At 38.6% G+C, this 22,412-nt stretch overlaps 1 protein-coding gene across 3 annotated transcripts; it reads left to right on the top strand.

The window, feature by feature from the left end:
* Positions 1 to 8,455: 8,455 nt before the first annotated feature.
* Positions 8,456 to 14,470, top strand: LOC129238757 (uncharacterized). 3 transcript variants are annotated; one of them, XM_054873919.1, is made up of 2 exons: positions 8,456 to 11,077; positions 11,144 to 14,470. In XM_054873919.1, exons 1-2 carry the CDS (start codon positions 9,235 to 9,237, stop codon positions 13,750 to 13,752), a joined length of 4,452 nt encoding a protein of 1,483 aa, XP_054729894.1. In that variant the 5' UTR covers positions 8,456 to 9,234; the 3' UTR covers positions 13,753 to 14,470. The 3 variants fall into 3 exon arrangements, with proteins under 3 accessions (XP_054729894.1, XP_054729895.1, XP_054729896.1); XM_054873920.1 differs by having other exon boundaries at positions 8,456 to 13,101; positions 13,229 to 13,369; XM_054873921.1 differs by having other exon boundaries at positions 8,456 to 13,058; positions 13,229 to 13,336.
* Positions 14,471 to 22,412: the final 7,942 nt, after the last annotated feature.

Genomic DNA, 22,412 nt, shown 5'->3' on the forward strand with positions numbered 1-22,412 from the left:
GATTTGCTTGTCGAGAGAGAACCCTGCTATTCGGTTGTTTACCGATCCCATGATAGCATATGTTGGCAAAGTTATTCCTCGCTGCTTTGAAGGCTGACATTGTTGACGGTATCTATGCTGCTTTCTAAGAAGGGCGTCTTTTAGAACGCCTGCCAATAGTGACGTGTGCAATCTTTTGTGGGTTCCCAGACGGAAGATATAGCATAGATTGGTTTGAGGTTTGTCATTCCACTACATGGCCTTTTGGGCCCTCTACTCATCACAGTACTTCATCCAGACCCAGCTCCCGTAATTAGAGCTGAGTTGGGATGAAGGAATGTTTTGTCAGATGGTACTTTATTTTGTTTTCGCCTAGCACTAGACGAACTTCTTTTGTCCCTTCTCTATCTTAAAGAAAACTGCTCCGACTCTCTGGCGGTGAAGCCAAGAATTGACACAAGAATTAACAAGTGAATGGGAAGTCACCTGAAAGTGAATCCCTTTGCCTAAAATGTCGTTTTATTGAAAAGGGTCTTCCAGAAGTTCTATCTTATTTCGAAGGAACGGATGGTGATGCTCAACGTTATTCGGCATAACCGAACAAGTTTTGCCGGGACAGCAAATTTAGACACGGCTTCGTAAAGGCAGCTTCTGTTCGTGTTATCAAAAGCGAATTTACGGTCAAACAGAAACTGACGGGTACCAATACGTTTATCTAGGGAAATTTCCGGTTCAGGCGTAGTGCAAAAATTTGGTCTAGGTTGGCATTGTCAAGCGTGAAGTCACACTGATTAGACCTAAACAATTGGTTTAGTACTGCCGATGGGATATTGTAGGCAAGATTGAGGTGAATTATCTTGCTGGAATTAGGGATCACCATTTTGACGGATTGTACATTATATACTTAGAGACTAATCACCGGGTCAAATAGGTTGTATATGCTCTTTACCAGCTCTTGGCCTCCGACTTTGAATTCCGGTATACCCTCAGCTCCGAGGGTTTTGTTGTTTTTAAACCACATTAGTGTTTTTTCTTCTCGTCTTGGTAGAGTGATAAGACTAGAATTTCATCCACAAACATTGGAAAGGGTTTATCATTTTGAATCTTCATTTGAAGATATTCCCACATTTGTCTCTGTAGAAACTAGTTCTATCCTTGAAACTTTTTGTTTGCCGTCTTATGCTAGGTTACGGGGATTGCTACTCTCCACGAGAAAGCAGAGGGGCGCATTTAGGTCTAGAGATCCAATGTGATACCACTTGTTTCTACTTAAGCCTCTCTCTCTCTAGTTCCCGATGTGATCCAACCATTTTGTGTAACTGATAAGCGATGAAAAATTGTAAAAGTAGATGATTGAGGTTCTAAGTCTACAAGACATCCGAATATGTAAGAGTTTAGTTTTAATAGAGTCTTCAAGTTTTTACACACACATTTTTTGTATTCTCTTTTTTTGTTAAATAAGGAAAAAAAACATCACTCGGACCTCCTATGCTTTCAATCATTTCCAGTCCGTATCGATTGATTGCTCGGGGCTTCTATAATAGCGACACGGCATCCTTCACTGTGGAATTAATATCATCTGATCATTAATATATGAGGAAGTTCTCATCCGAGGCTTTGTTGCTGTTTTCATTGGGGGGGCTTTTTAAGTGGCGGGTCCCAAACCCAGCGCACAACCAGCTATCCTGGAATACTTTGCCCTGCTACCCAGAGGATACGTGGCGTCCCAAGTGAATGGCGATCAATAACTTTCCCCACTTGCGTGGACTTCTACACATGGAACCATCCTGCAAAGCGAATGGGTCTGTTGGTGAACGAGGACAAAACGAAGTACCTCCTGTCTTCAAGCAAACAGTCGGCGCACTCGCGTATCGGCACCCACGTCACTGTTGACAGTTATAATTTCGAGGTTGTAATGGACTTCGTTTATTTAGGAACCAGCATTAACACCGATAACAATGTCAGCCTTGAAATCCAACGTAGAATCTCTCTTGCCAACAAGTGCTACTTTGGACTAAGTAACACTCTATAAGACTCTCATCATGCCCGTCCTAACGTATGGCGCAGAAGCTTGGACGACGACAACGTCCGATGAAGCAACGCTTGGACTGTTCGAGAGAAAGATTCTGCGTAAGATTTTTGGACCTTTGCACGTTGGCAACGGCGAATATCGCAGACGATGGAACGATGAGCTGTATGAGCTTTACGACGACATAGACATTGCGAAGCGAATAAAGATCCAGCGGCTACGTTGGCTGGGCCATGTCGTCCGAATGGATACAAACGCTCCGGCTTTGAAAGTATTCGATGCGGTACCAGCTGGTGGTAGTAGAGGAAGAGGAAGGCCTCCTCTGAGTTGGAAAGATCAGGTGGAGAAGGACTTGGCTTCACTTGGTGTGTCCAACTGGCGCCGGTTAGCACGAGAAAGAAGCGACTGGGGCGCTTTGCTAAACTCGGCCAAAATCGCGTAAGCGGTTATCGTGCCAATTAAGAAGAAGAAGAAATGTAGTATTGATTCACTTAGGGTCGGTCAAAAACAAACAAAAAGCTTTGTGAAAGGATTCCGCATTGCTTTTATAAGTAGACTTGTGGAATAAAAAAAAAAAAATAAATAATTGGCGCGTACACTTCTGTTAGGTGTTTGACCGAGCTCCTCCTCCTATTTGTGGTGTGCGTATTGATGTTGTTCCACAAATGGAGGGACCTACAGTTTCAAGCGTAAGATCATTAATATCTAACCGCTGCTCTACACACGAATTGGGAGATGAAGTTAAACTCCAAGTATGAAAATTGTGATTGCACTTATGGCTGTTATATACGGCGAAGGTTCGTCATGGACAGCTCCATCTTCGTTAATATTTCTTTACATACTTTTCCATCCAAAAGTAATAAGCAAATTGCGTTTTGATATTGCTTTTCTTCATTTTGTCGAAAAATACGAAGCAATGAATTTACGCTGATATAAAAACTTACCTCTGAATCTATAAATGAAACTAACCTATGTATTGTATGACGTCACGACATCTGACATATGGTATGACCGTATGACCCTCGTATTTTGAGCATTCTCCGAAAAAGTTACAAATACCAACAATAGACACTGCTTGATAAATATTTACAAGTGTTTGTATACATATGTGTGTATGTGTGCAGTAAAAAGAATGTCAATATTGTTTCTACCTATACAAGTATGTACATATGTATGTACGTATGAATGTATGCACTAACGTGCTAAAGTTCAACCAAATTGACCTGGCCACAATGTGTCACGCAAATTTTCCATAATTACTCTTTGCATACAATGCTGCCACTACCCAGTCATAACATGAACTACTGCGTTATATTGCCAAATACGAACTAGTACTTTTGAGCCTACATTATTACTAGTTCAAGAGCAGTCTACGTATGGTGTAATTTTTTTATTTTTTATTTTTTTATTGAAATGTTATATATAATATACTTAAATACATTTCATTCTATTACACCTACCTTACACTATCAAGTAATATTTTTCTTTAAGACAGCTGACAGAAATTTACGTCTATTTGCCAGGCATAAAATGTGTAATAAAACCCCGGCGAGTTTCCAATTTTTGGTGTGCAAAATTAAAAAGGCTGAATGTAAGCACAATAATTAAAGATAATATAAAGGGCAAACCGGCTTGTAAGCAAAACAAGGTAAAAAACAGCTGCATCTATTAAATTCAGTGAGAGCAGGGTATCGGCTCACGACTACACTTTGACAAGTGTACAACATTTTTTCATTCTATGTATCTATGTCACAATATCAAGCCTGTATCGGCGTGCTGTCAAATTCGAATATACCCCCAAGCAAAAATGCATGAATTCACATAAAATTCGGTTGTTAGAACCACGAGAATCGTTTAAAAAGTCCGTCCAAAAATAAAAAGTAATTAATAATTTGGGGCAAATTTTTTTTTTCGACATAGTCTCTTTTTGGGTTTATACACTTCGTGAAACGCTGTTTTAGAATGTTGATCCCTTCCGAATAATAGAATTCGTCCAAGTCTGCAAAATAGCCATTCGTTTCTGCAATCACTTCCTCGTTTGAATAAAATCTTTGTCCCGCCAGCCATTTCTTCAAATTGGGAAGCAAATTGTAATTCAAGGGATCAAGGGATCCAAGTCTGGAGAATAGGGGGGGGGGGGGGATGTGAAACGAGTTGGACCTCTATTTCCATTAATTTCGCAACCGCAACTTCTGAGCCGTGAGTTGGTGTGTTGTCGTGATGGAAAAGGAAAATCAATTGACTTCTTCGATTCAAATGAATTCCAGACGCAAAGGAACAAGCCGATCTCACTAAAACTTGGTGGGGTGTTCTTCCAAGAGATGCTATGAACTAAATATAATACTAATAATAGATACGCGCCAGTAGTGCCATCTCTCTCACTTTTACGGACTTTTAAACAATCCTCGTTAAAATATAGAAATAAGAAGTTTTTGGAATTGAGTAGAAGGTAAATTAATTTGGAGAAGATAAATTAACTTGGAGTATTATTTTATCCACTAACTAATATGTGCATACGCATATTATTTGTAGACTTGGTCCTAATAAGAAGTTAGACGAAAAATTAAAAAAAGAATTTATGATTTTGAGATATGCATATTCAGTGTTGTAAATTTTGGTCTACATTTTTTTAAAGTCACATATCTTCGAGGTTTTTGGCTCGAGAATACGGTTCGTGTTTGGTCCAAAGACCATTGACCTCGAATACATCGATGTATTATACTCTAAAAATTGACTGTAAATTCTAAAAATATAATGAAAAATGTAAAAAGCGGCCCTGATACCAAAAAGGTTTTTTTTTCGAAATTACCTTGCAAAATAACTTCAGGTTCCATCCTTTTCTACTTCTACTACTTTTCTTGGTCCGATACTATAAAATAAGTATAACATTCAGATATATTGCAATCAAATTCAATAATCGGTATCTTTAAACAGAATTACAGAATTAGATAAAAACAGTTTTAGAATCATCAAAGCTTGAATTGTCGATTGAGTTATCATCTGATTAACCTGGGAATATACTTCAAGGGAATTTGCAGGTTCCATAGGAAGGAAGGTGAAATCGCCGAGTGTCCAGTACTCATGCCTAGGCAGGACAAACATTTGGGTAAACATATTTTACCAGATGAGGAAATAAAACTCAATAAAATAGGACAAATTCGAAAACTTATTGAGGAAGTTGGGCTCATAGAAATATTCTGAATCCAAGAAGGGATTCCTTCATAATAATAATCATAGAGATATAAATAGTTTTAGCTATGCCAGAGTAGAGTTTTTACTTTGATCCGCATACAAAAATTCGGAAATATTTATACAATAAATTAAAAAATGTTTCCTAACTGCACGATGAAACCATCAATAAAAGAACCAACATTTTCAAACACTGAATTCTTTTTCCACAATTATATGTTACCTAAAATAAAGTAGCAAACCCATACTATAATTTTGGGTACTGTACCGAGATTGTAAGTTGATAAAAATCACTATAAATACAGGGTGGCTGATGAAAGCCGCTACCAAAAAAAAATTGAATAACTTTTTTTCTTTTTAAGTTATCTGTTCCATTTTTGTTTTAATTTGCAGATTGATCTTTAAAATTTATTAAAATGGATAACTGGGACACGCAAACAAGATTTTGGATAGTCCGCCGCTATCACGCACTGGAGTCCGTAGTTTTGGTACAGAGAGAGTACAGGCGGATGTTTGGCGGCGATCCCCCGAGCAGATGGACCATAATGAGACTGGTGAATAGTTTTGCTGAGCAAGGAACAGTCGCAAGAAGGCCTTATCATCGAAACCCACCAGTTCGGACGGAGGAAACGATCGCTGCTGTAGCTGCAGCTATACAAAGCAATCCAAGGGTTTCAACAAGAAGCTTATCTGCTCAACTTGGTGTCAGCCGAGAGTCTTTGCAAACAATAATGCACAAAGATTTAAACTTATTTCCCTACAAAATTCAAATGGTTAACAAACTGAATGCAGCAGACTTGCCGATTCGCTTGGAATTTTGCCAGAAGATCCTGCAAATGGTGGAAGAAGACCAAAACATGTTAAACTGCCTTTTCATGTCTGATGAGGCCCATTTCGATTTAAACGGCAATGTGAACAAACAAAATTGTCGAATATGGAGTACTTCTCACCCACAGATACTCCACGAGACGGAATTGCATCCTCTTCGCGTGACAGTGTGGTGCGCGGTTTCTTCACGCTGTATTGTCGGGCCTTATTTTTTTGAAGAAAATGGTCACACCGTTACGGTTACTGGAGACCGTTATTTGAAAATGCTGAAAGAATTTTTCTATCCAGAACTACGCCGAAAGAGAATTCCTTTCAACTCTGTGTGGTTTCAACAAGATGGGGCAACGTCTCACATAGCCCAGACTGTTATGACAGAGTTGCGACGAAAATTTCCCAATAACCTGATTTGAAGAAACTCCGAATTTCGTTGGCCCCCCAGGTCGCCTGACCTTACTGCACCTGACTTTTTCTTGTGGGCTTTATGTAAACAAGAAGTTTATAAAACAAAGCCAACAAATTTGGATGAACTAAAACAATCCATTCGGGCAACAATTGCGGCTATTCCTGTCGCAACTCTCAAAGCAGCAATGAACAACTTTTTACTAAGATGCCGCACTTGTGTCAACGAGCATGGGTGGCATTTAAATTCAATTATTTTTAAAACTAGTTAAGCTACATTTAATTAAATTTAATGACCTTTAACTTGAAAAAAAAAAAAAATAAATGAATTCCATACACTAAAAAAAAAGTTATTTGAGTTTCTTAATGTAGCAAAATTCATCAGCCACCCTGTATGTAATTAAAATATATATATTTGTTTTTTAAAATTACAGCATTGAAATATTTTCTGGAATGTATTTTAGCAATATCAATGTAAATATAATGTCTCCGTAGGAAAACGAGAGAAGCCCACATTTAGATACTTTCAGATGGTCAGATGTAATAACCTCAAAAATGGTAAAAATGGTGTCGGCACTTTCTTAACAGGTTAGGAAACTTGAACGCAGTATTATTAGGTTGGGTTCCTGAACATGAGGGACATAAGGGAAATGCAATGGCTGATACATTAGCTAAAAAGGGACAAACATGCTTCTAATTGGTCCTGAGCCTTTCTGTGGACTTACACAAGGCCACATTAACGAATTTCTTAGAAAGTTGGAGGAGAGGAATTCGTTGAACGCTAGCGGAATTCTATCGGTCAGCGACAAGCGAAACAATTCCTAACGCCAGACAGAGAAATTTCCGATAAGCGCTTTTCGCTCAGCAGGGTAGACTTAAGACTTTTAACTGATTAATTTAAGGGCCACTGTAACCTGAGATACAACTTAAGCAAAATTGATCGCTCTCAGACCAACATCTGCCGACTCTGTGAAATGGACACTGAAAATTCAGAACGTATCCTTTGTCAATGACCTGCACTAGGCAGAAAAAGACTACACCACCTTGGTGGTATTGCCGTGTATTCATAAAAATTATGGAACAATAAGCCTTAGAATGTGGTAAAATTTTTAAAAATCCCTAAAATATAGGGTCCGACTTTGCACAATAGATCTCTTTTTCATCAATTTCGAATGATATGGGCTAATTGTTTTCAACTTTTCCAAAAATAAATTTTCACACTCGAAGTTTAAATTTTTAATGGCAAAAACTTGACAAATCTTAGTCTTCTATTGACAGAAATTACCGAATAAAATCAGCGCAATTCTTATGCTCAAACAAACACAAGGAAATAGAAGCTGGGAAAGAAACAAAAATTGGAAAAAATACGCAATTTCATACAGAAATAAAAAACCCAAAAAAAGAGAAATTAACAAAACAAAAATAAGAATAAGTCGTCTATGAAAATCACTGAGGTGAAATGGTGGTTGTTTCCATTCCTTTTGCTGAGTCTTCCCGGTATTCAGCTTGAACACCAACAAATTGGCCGCTGGTCACTTTTGCACAACAAGCCACCTATCAAATCAAGAGTCAAGTGGGTCTTCTTCTTCTTTTCTGATTTTCACATCCGTGGCTACGTCAATAAGCAAAATTGTCGGATTTGGAGCTCAGAGAATCCACACATTGCTGTAGAGAAGCAAATGCATCCACAACGAGTCACTGTTTGGTGCGGTTTTTGGTCTGGCGGCATCATCTATTTTTTTCGAAAATGAGCGTGGAGCCGCGGTTACAGTAAATGGCGAGCGTTACCGTGACATGCTGAACGAGTTGTTTCCAAAAATTGAAGAGGATGACATGGACGACATTTGGTTTCAACAGGACGGTGCAACTTGTCACACTGTCAAAGTTACACTCGAACTTTTGGCTACCGTTTTTGAATTCCGATATCAATTGGCCGCCTCGGAACTGTGATTTATGCCCGTTGGACTATTTTTTGTGGGGAGCCGTTAAGGGCAAATGCTATGCGAAACATCCAGAGGCGATTGTTAAGGGTTTAAGGTTTATTTTCGCACAATTTGGGCTCACCCTAACTTTATTTTCGCATCACCCACAATTTTGGGCTCACCCTATTCCTTTCACTTCTCTATCGCTCACATTTCATTTCATCGTTCACTTCGCTCTTCGCTGCTTTACATATTGTTGTTATCGCTCACATTTCATTTCATCGTTCACTTCGCTCTTCGCTGCTTTACATATTGTTGTTATCGCTCACATTTCATTTCATCGTTCACTTCGCTCTTCGCTGCTTTACACATTGTTGTTATCAATAACTGATCATTATTTTGTGCAGAATTTAGTACATCTGCATTGCCAACAACATACATGCACATCGATACAATGTATGCCGAAAAAATACATAAATCCCACGTCGCATCGTCTTCGCATGATCTCCCCTTCACCTAACATCGATAAAGGGATAGCGGTGCCCAAAACCATTATAAAAGGACCAGCCACGCACCTTTCGATACAGTTTTATACAGTTTTCGTTTTCGTTTGCCATCACGGCTCCCCCGGTACTTGTAATTAAATTAAGCAAGTTACTTTCGTCGCCCTTTTTTTGCCTCGGGTCTAAATATTGTACGTTTTTATAAAATAAAGAATTAGTTTTTGGATCTAATTTCGAGTTTCAATTTTGCGGATAAACCTAAGTCAACTGGGTTGGCCAGTCATCATCCATAAATTGGTCCTTCGAGCCGGATTGAAGAGCTGGCCATCGCCATCGTTGTCAACCAATTGACTTAAGTTTTAATCATCACATACAAGTATTGGAAATGGAGCCTCACAATATACCTGCGGATACGTCACCACCATCAACAACCCCCTTTAGAGAAAGCGATTCGGTGCATCATGAGGCGGGAACACCACGAACTTCCCAATCCGTGTGGTCTCAGGGTAATGATGCGTCTGCTCATTTGAAAACGCAAAATGAGTACCGCATCAAGGTCAAACAGCGTCAACAAATTCTGGATAGAATCAACATCGAACGCATACTTCCGCATCTTAGCAGTATTTCCGTGCACGAGCTCGAGGCAAAATTATCGGTACTGGAACGTCAGTACGAATCATTTCACCATCTACAATCAGAATTGGAGCTAATGAACGATGAAGAACTCAATCAACCACATCGGGATACATTCGATGAATCCTTTTGTGCAGCGAAGGCAATCATAGTGCAGCGCATAAATGTGCTTAACCCCGCACGCCGAGAAACTATATTCAACAGCACAGCGATTGCATCTCCGTCACATCGAGTCAACCTTCCGAAACTTCAACTCACGAAATTCAATGGTCATCATCGAAATTGGATGGATTTTTACAACATGTTTTTAGCGCTCGTTCACAACAACAACCAATTAGCAAACATCGAGAAGTTTCAGTACCTCCGATCATGTCTCGTCGACTCAGCAGCTAGCCTCATACAATCGTTTGAGGTGACCGATGAAAATTATATCAAGGCGTTGGATCTGTTACAGTCTAGATATGGAAACAAGCGGCTAATTTTCCAAGCTCATATCCAACATATTTTCGAAGTACAGGGAGAAACAAGGCAGAATGCATCATCGATGAGGGCGTTCATAGACGTCGTCAATACCAACTTACGAGCTGTGCAATCACTAGCTTCAAATCAGCAAGTATCAGATGGCATACTCTTGCATCTGGTATCCTCAAAGCTCAATACAGACACGAAGGCCAAGTGGGAGGAAGAGGTTACCCACTTGTTTGATCAGCGATCAACTGCCATGAGTTTTCAACTGCCCACTTGGGAGGACTTAGCAAAATTCTTAGAACGTCGTTGTCAAATTGCAGATATTTTGGAAGCCGGGCAGCCTAAAACACTCGTACCAAGAACTCAGCTAACAACACATAGGCACAACAAACGTGACGCAAAATGGGCCATGGTGAGTACCAAACAAGCAAAGTGTGAATTTTGCAATGCGGTTCCCCGTCATAATGCCTTCAAATGCGACACGTTACGTGCAATGGATCCACTTGCAAGATATAACTGTGTAAAAAGACTGAACTTGTGCTTGAATTGCCTTGGATCAGGTCATAAATCAAATGATTGTCCTTCAGTCCATCTCTGTAAACACTGCAATGTAAAACATCATACACTACTACATCGAAATGATTCAGCCATTACCAACGTATCACCAAGAGCAGGTTTGCTCTCATCATCTGCTCTTAAGGTGAGTCTCGATCAATCAGAAGTTATTCTTGGAACAGCAATTATTCATGTTTTTAATTCTCGGGGAGTGAGCATCCGAGCTCGCGCTCTGCTAGATTCCGGATCTCAACTGCATTTCATCACGGAGAAATTGGCACAACATTTAAGAGTAACTCGAAAGGGCGTAGATATCGACGTCAGTGGAATAGGTCAAAGGAGAGCAAAGGCGCAACATTTATGTTGCATAACGATTAAATCTCTAACCAAAGAGTATAGTGCTACCATTGATGCACTAATCATACCATCCATTACGTCATGTCAACCTAGTCGTCGCATCGATCAGTCAACCATTTCTATTCCAGATACCATTTCCATCGCTGATCCGACATTCAACATACCAGGACAAATTGACATACTCATTGGAGCAGGATTATTTTTTGAGATACTTAGTAAGGGCCAAATACGTCTCAATGGTCCAGTAATACAAAATACCAAATTTGGTTGGGTGGTTGCAGGAGCAATTCCTGCGCACGTAACATCAGCAGCTGATCCATCACCTCCATACAAAGCATTCACATCAGTCACATCAGAGTCCATTTTAGATAAGCTCCTGGAAAGGTTTTGGGCAATCGAAGACATTCCAGCATCGTCATCGTCGACTCTATCATCGGATGAGCTCGAATGTGAATCCTATTTCAGCTCTACTACTCACAGGTGTCCCGTTACCAACAAGTTCATTGTTCGCCTTCCATTTCGTGAAGAACCGCATCACCTGGGTACTTCAGAAGAAACCGCAGGCAAAAGAATGGTTTCGTTAGAATCCAAACTGAACCAAAACTCAAATCTTCGCAGAGATTACAATGAATTCATGGAAGAATATATCAATATGAAGCATATGATTCCAGTTAATTCAGAATATTCACCAAGAAATCGCCTAAACTATATTCCCCACCACGGGGTCACAAAATTTGACAGCTCGACTACTAAGCTGCGGGTAGTCTTTGACGCCTCCTGCAAAACCTCAAATGGATATTGCCTAAACGACATGTTGAGAGTTGGTCCCCAGCTACAAGATACGATATTCACAATTTTGACCCGATTCAGAAGACACAAATATGTCATCATGGCTGACATTGCCAAAATGTATAGGCAAATCTGGGTCGACGAACGAGATACCCAATGGCAATGCATTTTCTGGCGCCCTACCTCTCAACAACCACTTACCACATATCAGCTACAAACAGTTACTTATGGAACTAGTTGCGCACCGTACCTTGCTGTAAAATGCCTTCAACAGCTGGCAATTGATGAAGCGAAAACTTACCCAATCGGATCAAAGGTAACATTAAGCGACTTCTATGTAGACAATTTAATAAGTGGCGCAGCTAGTATCGGCGAGGTCATCGAAATCAAAAATCAAACCATAAACTTACTGAATTGCGCGGGATTTCCTTTACGAAAATTTGCATCTAACGCATCCGAAATTGTTGCCGATATTTTACCAGAAGACAAAGAAGAGACAATTCGTTTCCATGACACTGAGTTTGTAAAAACGTTAGGGTTAAAATGGTCACCAGTTGAGGATTGCTTTCTATTTCATTTGGTAGCGGATAATACCGTTAAAACTACAAAGCGTTCAATTCTATCAAAATTGGCAAGTTTTTTTGATCCGATAGGTCTCCTCAATCCGTTGATTGTAACATGCAAAATTTTGATGCAACAACTGTGGAAGCTGAAGTCGCCATGGGATGATGAGGTCCCACCCGGGATCAAGGTTCATTGGGAGCTATTCAATAAACAACTACCGCTTTTACAAACATTAAAAATACCCAGGTATGCTAATATTGATATCGATACTAAACTTCACGCATTTGCAGATGCAAGCACTAAGGCATATGGAGCATGTGTGTATGCAGCATGGAGTGATGCATATGGTGAGCATTCGTCACTACTCTGTGCTAAATCTCGAGTGGCACCAACGAAAGAGATTACATTACCTAGGCTAGAACTTTGTGCAGCCCTAATGGCCGCAGAACTGATGTCAGCAGTTAACAACATACTCAATCTTCCTGGCGCAAATGTATACTGCTGGTCAGATAGCACAATTGCGCTTGCTTGGATAGCAGGTGAACCGTCGAGATGCAACGTTTTCGTGGCCAACAGGGTAGCAAAAATACAGCAATTAACGAAAACCTTTTCCTGGAATCACGTACCAACAGACCAGAATCCCGCTGATATTGTATCACGTGGAGCATGTGCCAGCGAACTTTTACGAAATACACTTTGGTGGCACGGACCAGAATTTATCCAACAGAGCTGTGATTATTGGCCTTCAGCAGTGCATGTATCACAAAACGAATTACCAGAACAGCGGCTTCAAAGAACTGCATTAATTGCTATTCCAACTTCTGACTTCATTAGTAAACACAAGTATGTTAATAGCTACATGAAATTGCTGAGAATTTTTGCTTATGTAAGTCGATTTATTCGTGGATGTCGAAAGCAGTCATCAGTTAATGATTGCATCAACATATCGGCACCTGAAATGGATGAAGCATTAGAATTGATATGCAGACACATTCAATATATTTCATTTTCAGAAGACATCCACGCCATTGAGATTGGAGAACAACATCGCAACTCAAAGCTAATTGCATTGTCGCCATTCTTGCATAAGAACTTACTCAGAGTTGGAGGGCGACTTAAAAATTCATTATTGCCTTTTAACAGTAAACATCCAATTCTACTTCCATCATCACACGCATTTGTAAATACATTAATTCGACATTTTCATCATCATCACTTGCACGCCGGAGTCCAAACGCTCCAAAACATTTTGAGAGACAAGTTCTGGATAACAAACGCACGCCATGTTATCCCAATTATTGCTGAGCAAATTATGGGGCATCTTCCAGCCGATCGAGTCCAGCAAACTTACCTGTTCGAAGTGACAGGAGTGGATTATTGTGGACCTGTCCTTATAACTCAACGAATTCGCGGCCGTTCACCAATTAAGTCTTATATTGCAGTATTTATTTGTTTTGTAACTAAGGCAGTACACTTAGAAGTTGTACCCAACTTGTCCACACAAGCATTTATGTATAATTTAAGTATAATTTGCTGATTATTTTGGAGTAGTTGACTCCAACCGGGGGAGGATGTTAAGGGTTTAAGGTTTATTTTCGCACAATTTGGGCTCACCCTAACTTTATTTTCGCATCACCCACAATTTTGGGCTCACCCTATTCCTTTCACTTCTCTATCGCTCACATTTCATTTCATCGTTCACTTCGCTCTTCGCTGCTTTACATATTGTTGTTATCGCTCACATTTCATTTCATCGTTCACTTCGCTCTTCGCTGCTTTACATATTGTTGTTATCGCTCACATTTCATTTCATCGTTCACTTCGCTCTTCGCTGCTTTACACATTGTTGTTATCAATAACTGATCATTATTTTGTGCAGAATTTAGTACATCTGCATTGCCAACAACATACATGCACATCGATACAATGTATGCCGAAAAAATACATAAATCCCACGTCGCATCGTCTTCGCATGATCTCCCCTTCACCTAACATCGATAAAGGGATAGCGGTGCCCAAAACCATTATAAAAGGACCAGCCACGCACCTTTCGATACAGTTTTATACAGTTTTCGTTTTCGTTTGCCATCACGGCTCCCCCGGTACTTGTAATTAAATTAAGCAAGTTACTTTCGTCGCCCTTTTTTTGCCTCGGGTCTAAATATTGTACGTTTTTATAAAATAAAGAATTAGTTTTTGGATCTAATTTCGAGTTTCAATTTTGCGGATAAACCTAAGTCAACTGGGTTGGCCAGTCATCATCCAGCGATTGATGCTTTAAAACACGAAATCGAAGTTGCCATTCATAAAATTGGAGCCCAAACAATCGAAAATGTGCTTGAAAATTGGGTTGATCGATAGACCTACTGTAAAGCCAGTCGTGGCAGTCATTTGAACGATATTATTTTTCATTCATAAATGACAATGTTCAATCTTCAAAATAAAAACAAAGTTTGAAAAAATATCGATTAGTTTTTTTTTTTTTATAGCCGATTCAAAAGGCAAATTTTACATGGCCCACCCTATATTATCGCTTCTCAAAACTGCATTTTGCTTTTGGAATGCAAGCATCTGTGTTTCAAGCGGATACACCTCTGTTCAAGAAGCAATACAGTTTGCTGTGGAAAACAGATAGCGAGGCAAATCTATAGATTTTCTCAGCGATAGCCAAGCTGCGCCCATGGTCTTAGACAGCCCCCCAACCACTTCAAGGGTAGTCGAGTTCTGTAAACCCAGGCTAAACTATGTCGGTAGACATAATAGCCTGATGATAACATGGGTCCCGGGACACGTGGGTGTCGTGGATAACGAGACCTCTGACTCTTTAGCTAGGATGGGCTCTGATGCCAACTTCTGATGGACTGATGATGGGCCATTTTCTATGGAAAAAGCACATGGAAAATGTGGGCATCTCAGATATGCACTCTGGTGAGGAAAATGAGACGGCGAATCACTTTCTGTGCGTCTACCCGGCCTTCGCTCGAATCAGGCTTGAGGCCTTTGGCACTGATGTGTTAAGAAGCGACCACCTTGGCTCCTTGGCACCACAAGATCTACTCAGATTTCTTCGGAGGTCGGGTGGATTTAAAGAAAATTAAGAAATGAACCTGAGTGCAGTACAATGGACATAATTGTGTCTGAGTGCTGTACTTGCTACTCCGATCCGACAAAAAAAAAGATCTCTTCTTAAAAACGCATTTGGTGATGAAAGAAGCAGTCACACCACCTGCCTAAACGATATTCCTTAAAATAATGACAAAACTGGTGGCGAATATTTTGATTGATAAACATATTTTTTACAAAATTTACGCTGCTCGTTTCTAGTTACAAACAGGTCGGCGTTTTTTGTTTTGGAATAAAGTTGTACACCTTTCAATTTAGTGAATGCTTATGGCGCTATTGAAAACCGTTTGCGCCGCATTAGAGTGCACAACACCAATTAGAGACGAAGCTCAGGCAAATACCTAACAAAGGCGAGCTCTAATGTCATAGCTGTGACAAGCGTATTGGACATCAACAATCGAGTCTCTTACTAATTTCGAACTACCCTCAAAGGGAATGAATGAAATCCACCCATCAGTTGCTTATGTGGGGCAGAAGTGATATGCGGACCAGTTTTAATTCTAAATTACTAAAAGCTCACCACTTCAGAACTAACCGATTTTCGTGCAATAAAACTAAACGACTTCGTGCTTGTTTAAAGAGAAATCATTATTTGTATACCTACTCATTTCTATACGAATGTGTGTAGCTGTGTGGATTTGTATGTATGTATGTATGTATATGATGCTAATGATCATTCAGCAGTCAGTGTCAGATTGAGTGCATTTTTAGTGTTTTCACTTTTAATGCTAATTCACGATGTTAGTTAGCAGTAAAGGCAGAATATGATAATAACTCAAATACGAATATTACATACATTAGCATGATGACGTAATGTAAATAAATGCCCACTTGAAGTATTTACGTATTTTCATTTTTAACAAAAGCAAAGCCGCATTTTGCACCTTCTTTCATGAATGTGTGAAGTACAATAGTGTTTGCTTTTTGTAAATATATATATCTACATATATATATATATATATATATAGTTGTCTATTATGTATTTAATATATATATATATATATATATCAATGTGCGTACATATACGAGGATCGGTTGATAAGTTTTGCATAGCCTGGTTTATTTATATTTTTGATGTCTCGCTGGAATACCTCTCGACTGAAATATAATACCCGTATGCTACAGGGTCCGGCACTCAAAGTATAAAAAACTTCAGACCGCTGGCGTAGCTGATCCACGAGCATTAGCTGTCTGTTAATTGGATAAATGACAGTTCAAAGTACTGTTTACAAGCGCGTAGAGAGAGGCATTTTGCCGAGATTAAAAGCGAAAAAAAAAAATCAGTAATGAATCTCAAACGTAGTAGTGTGATTGCATTATATTTGGTTGGAAAATCACAACCAGCGATTGTTCGTGAGCTCGAGCACTTTAAAGTGAATAAAGTTTTTGTTTATCGCGCCATTACTCGTTACAATGACACCGGTAGCATAGCGAAACGTCTTGAAGGTGCAACGTCACGTGAAATGGTTCAAAAAGTGAAGCGCCTTGAGCGAAATCTCCGACGGAGTGCCAATCAAATGGCGAAAGAACTGAAAATATTTGATAGTAGCATCCGCCGCATACTGAAAAATGATCTCAAAGTGAAATCTTATAAGATTCAAAAAGCGCATGATCCCACACCAAAGCAGCAACAAGTCAGACTTGAGAGAGCGAAGGAGCTACTTCGCTTGGTGGAAAGCGGTCCATTTCTGAAAATTGTGTTTTCTGACGAAAACAATTTTCAAATTGAGCAATTTGTAAACTCCCAGAAAGATAGGGTTGATTTGATCAACTGTTCATACGAGAACTTAAGTCATCGATTGGTCACCAGGAGGCAGCACCCGCCACAGGTAATGGCTGCTGTAACCGCAGATAGGCGCTCTCCAAACGTTTTTATCGAGCTTGGCGTCAAGGTAAATGCGAAATATTATCGGAAAAGTATTCTGGAGGTTGCTTTGAAGCCGTGGGCAAACAAACATTTCGGTGGCAGACCATGGACGTTTCAACAGGACTCGGCACCGTCTCACAAAGCTCGAGTGAACCAAAAATGGCTAAAAAACAACGTTCCAAACATCATAACGTTCACATCATGGCTCTCAAATTGACCATCCGATGGGTTATTCTCTTTGGACCATTTTGGTGAGCAAGGTCCGAACTTAAAGGTTCACCAGTCTCGAGGAGATAAAAAAAGCCATTGTCCGCGAGTGGGCCAAAATACCTGCAAATCGCATTCGGGCAGCTTGCGATTCGTTTCTGGACCGTCTCAAGGCCATAGTCAAGGCAAAAGGTGGTCGTATCCAGGAAAAGTAAATTGATTCTTAATTTTGTATTATTTTCACACATTTTTCACTTTGAATTGAATAAAAGTAATTTTCCAAACTAAAGTTATGGCTTTTTTAATTGGTTACACTTCGAGTGCTGGACCCTGTAATAGAAGAAATGTGTTTAGCTTCCTCTTCAAATGGATTTTTACGGCTACTTTTAACTGACTGTTGTCCGAAAATCTTTGTTCCCGCAATACCTTTTTTAGCCTTCATCTGGTACGTTTAATAATTTTTTATATACTGTCAGCAAAAAAATTATGAAAAATCACAGGAAATTTTTGGCCTCTTGCAACTTGCATTTTGTTATACTAAAATTGAATGTACTTTAAAACTGTATACCAAAAATTGTAATAAAAAAGTTTTAAATATTGGTAGGAATTCGCAGAATTTTCATAATTTTTGAACAAAGTTTTACATGGTTATTATTGCATAATAAATCTAACTTTTATAAAAAAATAACAGATCATAATCAAACAAAAGTAAAATATATTAGCAAAAATTGGTAAAAATGTCGCACACCTATTTTGTTAGTCCTAAGCTACAACGATGAATGCGTAGCTGAACTAAACGACTTCCAAATCCCCGACTACATCAAGCTTCAGCGTCTTAAGGGGTTATATACAAATAGAAGGCCGAAGAAAAGAGAATTTTCCAGATTTTTTCTGAGAAAACTTTTAAATTTATTGATCTAAAATTTTGTACACATATTATGTTATCTTTTAACTGTATTTTAAGACTTAGTATTACTAAAAATATTAATTTGGAAATATTAATTTGATCTCCGGAAGCTCCTCTGCAGTGACCACTATATCTCTGAACTGGATTCTCTGAAAGTAAAAAACCAAACAGATTTCGTTAAAGTAATGTTAAATCTAGTAATTAATCGAAGGAATAAGCAAACCCCGAAAGTGCATCTCCCACAAGGAGGTGACGGGTACGATGATCCCGCGGACCCTAGTCAACATGTCCCTCGTTTCAGCGATTTTGTAAGAGTTAGCTAGAAAATTAAGAGACAAAATCCAGCACATGTCTGTTCCCATATTGGGCAGTGTGTTGGTCAGTGTCCGGTATGCAACGGGGCGCACTGGAAGTCCCTGGATAGGTCGTTATGGCTTTCCTCCTGCGACCTCAAAGGGGTGATGTCAGTTCGCTCTACCGATGTGTTAGCTTCGTTGTATATTAGTAACCAGCTGCCTTGGATCCTGGTCAGAAAGTGGCCATTACTGATGGAGATCTAGAGCAGAGCCCTTTCGTAAAGAAACCTGGATTGCTTTGCTCGCCACCACAAAAAGCGAATTTGCCTCTTACGAGTGGATCATTGCCAACTTTAGGAAAATCAAAGACGGTCAATGAAGGAGCTGAAATGACGCCTCAAGAATTAGAGGCTAAAAATACTGCAAATGCGCCCAATGAGCCGTCACGTACCCCTGTAACTGCAAAGAACGCAAACACAGAACGGGGAAAAACTGCATCTCCGCGACAAGAGTTTATTCTCAAAATGCGAGCTGAAGAAGAGGAACCGGTAGAGAAATGTTTGAGAGTGCTTAGGAAGATGAAAGCAGTTATATTGAAGAGTAGGAATACTTCCACGGAAATAAAGACCGGAGTTTCAGAGCTTGACGAACTATTCGACGTTATGAAAAACTGCAGAAAAGGTTGGATTCGAGCTGAGAAAACCGGTAAAAGTCGTCTCTTGCCGGACACATCAACGAAAGAAGTCGGAGGTGACACCCCGCAACAGCTAGAAAAACAGGTGTTGTCCAGGAGAGTACTCCTTTAACCGCAAAACGGAATGCACCAAGTCCTGCCGCACCCGACTTTTCGAGTAATGTTGGTCACCGACTATAAAAACACCATTTTGCTAAAATGTTTGAAAAGCACTTTCAAGCACTCTAAAACGCCTCTTCAAATTTGCGTGTAACTTCGAAAATATTCACCAGAACGATATTAAATATTCTGTGTGTACTCTTAAATATATGTACATTATAAAAAAAAAAAAATAAAAAATAAAAAAAAAATTGATTTTTTGAAAATTCTTACTGTATATAACCCCTTAAGTGAGCTGATCATGTTCTGAGGATGGACCCAAACGAAATTACAAAATGAGATCTACAATTGTAAGCAGTATATGCCTTATGAAAGGGGTCGGCCAAGAAAATCTTGGATTGATACAGTTAATGACGACGTCAAGGTCTTTGCGCTGAAAAACTGGAGTATGTCTGAAACGATCGAGACTCTTGGTCGAATTTATTGAGGGAGGCCCAGGTTCAGCCCGGAGCGTCACACCAACAATCATGAAGATGATGAGTGTATAACTTTGTTCGTGTAAAAGTCCAGCAAGAATTACAATAATTAGCAAAGAAATTCCTAAGAGGTTTGAAGTTCTCTCTCCCAAAGCGAGATATTTGCAATTTTTTCCAAATACTTGCAAGTGTCAATGACAGCTGATTGTCACGGTTGCATGCCAATTCTCTCGTCCAATTATATTTATTATAATTAAATTAACAGCCAAACGGTTTTCCAAAAATGAATATGCATTTTTTGGTGGGTATCTCTTTTAAAGAAGAATAAGACATTTTTTAAATTACTGTAATTAACTAAATAATTCGAATAAATTTATATCTATTTATTTCTTTTGATAACTCATTTATCCCTATACATATTTCTAAATTTTAATTTTTTTCAGACACAGCGGTTTTATTGACAAAAATGCAACCATATGCTACATCAGCTATTTTTCTTGCTTGCCATCTTTTGCAGTTAAATATTTGTCCAGCAAGAAACTTGCAATTTCCTTTCAAAATAAAATGCTTACTAATTTCCCCTTACTTGCAAGTCCCTTGGACACCGCGAAAGCGATTTGACAAAATTTGTGTTAATTCACAACTCGTAATAATAATTTGCATCGCGAACACACTATTCATACGTGAGAAAAAATATTTTAGAAAAATTAAATTATAACTTCCCGTCAATATTCAACCGATGATTCAGATAAATTTCATGTGGATGGTTAAGAATATTATTTACCAGTTGAAAATAAAGTTGAAAGTGATTTTAATGTTAGCGATGATTCGGGCACCGAATGCTAGTTCCAAAAACTTGAGAGAAGCAGCTGTTCATGGGCGTATGTTTTATGTGCGTCGAAAGATAAAATAATTAAATATTTGAAATACCATTTTTGAATTCTCTTATAAGAACATTTTTTCCTCTAAAAACAATCAAAAAACGTTTAATAACTACATATCTTTAAACAAGTCCAAGTCTCCAAAAAGTATTGAGTCAATTTGACGCCTGCATAGCAGATTCGCTCACGCAAATAAAGACCGGACGCAAATTAAATCATTTGAAAAGGAGGAAAAAGTTACTGATGGTGCGGAGTGTTGGTTTCAAGGCATATAGCGGTATTATGTACGACTGCCTCATTTGCTTGACCCTGTAAATTAGCGGCCAATAGTTCAGTGTAGTTCCTTAAAGCAAGCAATTTAAGGCAAGTAAGTGAATAAAATCTCCTCGGTGCCCCAGAAAATGATAACCTTAATCCTTGATATGGGCTTTCCAGTTTGAAAATCTTTGCTGGCCTTTTTCCTTGTTTTATTCACCGCTTCGATTCTTGCTTAGATGCTAGATTATACTAACTTAATGATGGTAGACGCTAATTTCGTTCAAATCAGTCTGACATAACTTCAAAAAATTATTACAATTCTCTTAGCTGTCGCTGTTTATTGAGTGATGAGAGCAAAGTGCACTAATTTTTCCATGATGGAAAGAATAATGAGATGGCGCCTATCGTGGTACCGTTACTTTGCGCTCAGCGAATTTGACAATGAGTTATGTGGTTTTAGCATACTAGTGCATACAGTGCCAGATTACCATTTTCGTAACTTGATTTAGCATTTTTTTCTGTTATTTAGTCTCGGAGTTTTAGTTCTTTCTTCATGACATTTTTCTAGCCTGTTCTAATTAAAATGTAATGTTTATAATTTTGTAAAATATACATTTTTTAAAAATTAGTTCTATAATTCATTCTGTTTTATTTAACTTTACTTTTTTTTAACATCTGGTAGCATTGCTCGCGATTGCAGTTGTTTTTTGTGTTTTCCTGCTTTTAGCAGACAAATCTCTCTCTTACTACTGCATTGTTGCCTAGCTTTGGATATAAAAACGCACTAAAATGCCTATTTAAAGAAATTAAAATACCAATATTTTATTGAATTACTTAAAGAACTTTGTATGCGTTATAAATTGTTTTTTTAAAATGTGTTATGGTTATGTACAATTTACTTTATTCGTTTTTTTGTTAAGCGAAACTCTTTTGTTAAGTGAACGATTTTTTTGCTATGTTTGAGGATATGTAACTAGATAAGGTACTCTTTTTGTAAAAATGTTATTATTCTTTCTTTAGTATTTTCTAGTATTTTGTTGCTTATTTCTACAATGAATACACCTCTTATGTCCTATGTCCCACTAAGGATTTAGGACTGAAAGAAACGATTCAACCTCTATGGTTTTAATTCGCATTCAGTAAGTTCAAACTCTTTTTAAAATGTGTAAAAAGGTTTTTGATCTTAAGAAAAGTTGAGAGAAGAACATTTAATATTCTTGCATAACCTTAAAAGGAACAAAAAATTAAATTTACACTTTGAAATGATCAAATTTTATAAGAATCAACAAATTTTCATTAACACTAAAATCTTCTCAGAGCGACCTTTTTTACCTTCTTCTGTTTAATAATACAGTTTTTTTTTTAACTTACAGTTTCGGTAGCTTAGAA

This window comes from Anastrepha obliqua, chromosome 2, assembly GCF_027943255.1.
Source record: "Anastrepha obliqua isolate idAnaObli1 chromosome 2, idAnaObli1_1.0, whole genome shotgun sequence".
Classification (NCBI taxonomy): Eukaryota; Metazoa; Arthropoda; class Insecta; order Diptera; family Tephritidae; genus Anastrepha; species Anastrepha obliqua.

What these genes read in the sequence shown, in the direction of transcription:
- LOC129238757 (XM_054873919.1), top strand. Translation starts at nt 9,235, where the DNA reads ATGGAGCCTCACAATATACCTGCGGATACGTCACCACCATCAACAACC. An exon ending in ATTATTTTTTGAGATACTTA is followed by an intron (nt 11,078 to 11,143) that starts GTAAGGGCCAAA and finishes GGGTGGTTGCAG; the next exon opens with GAGCAATTCCTGCGCACGTA.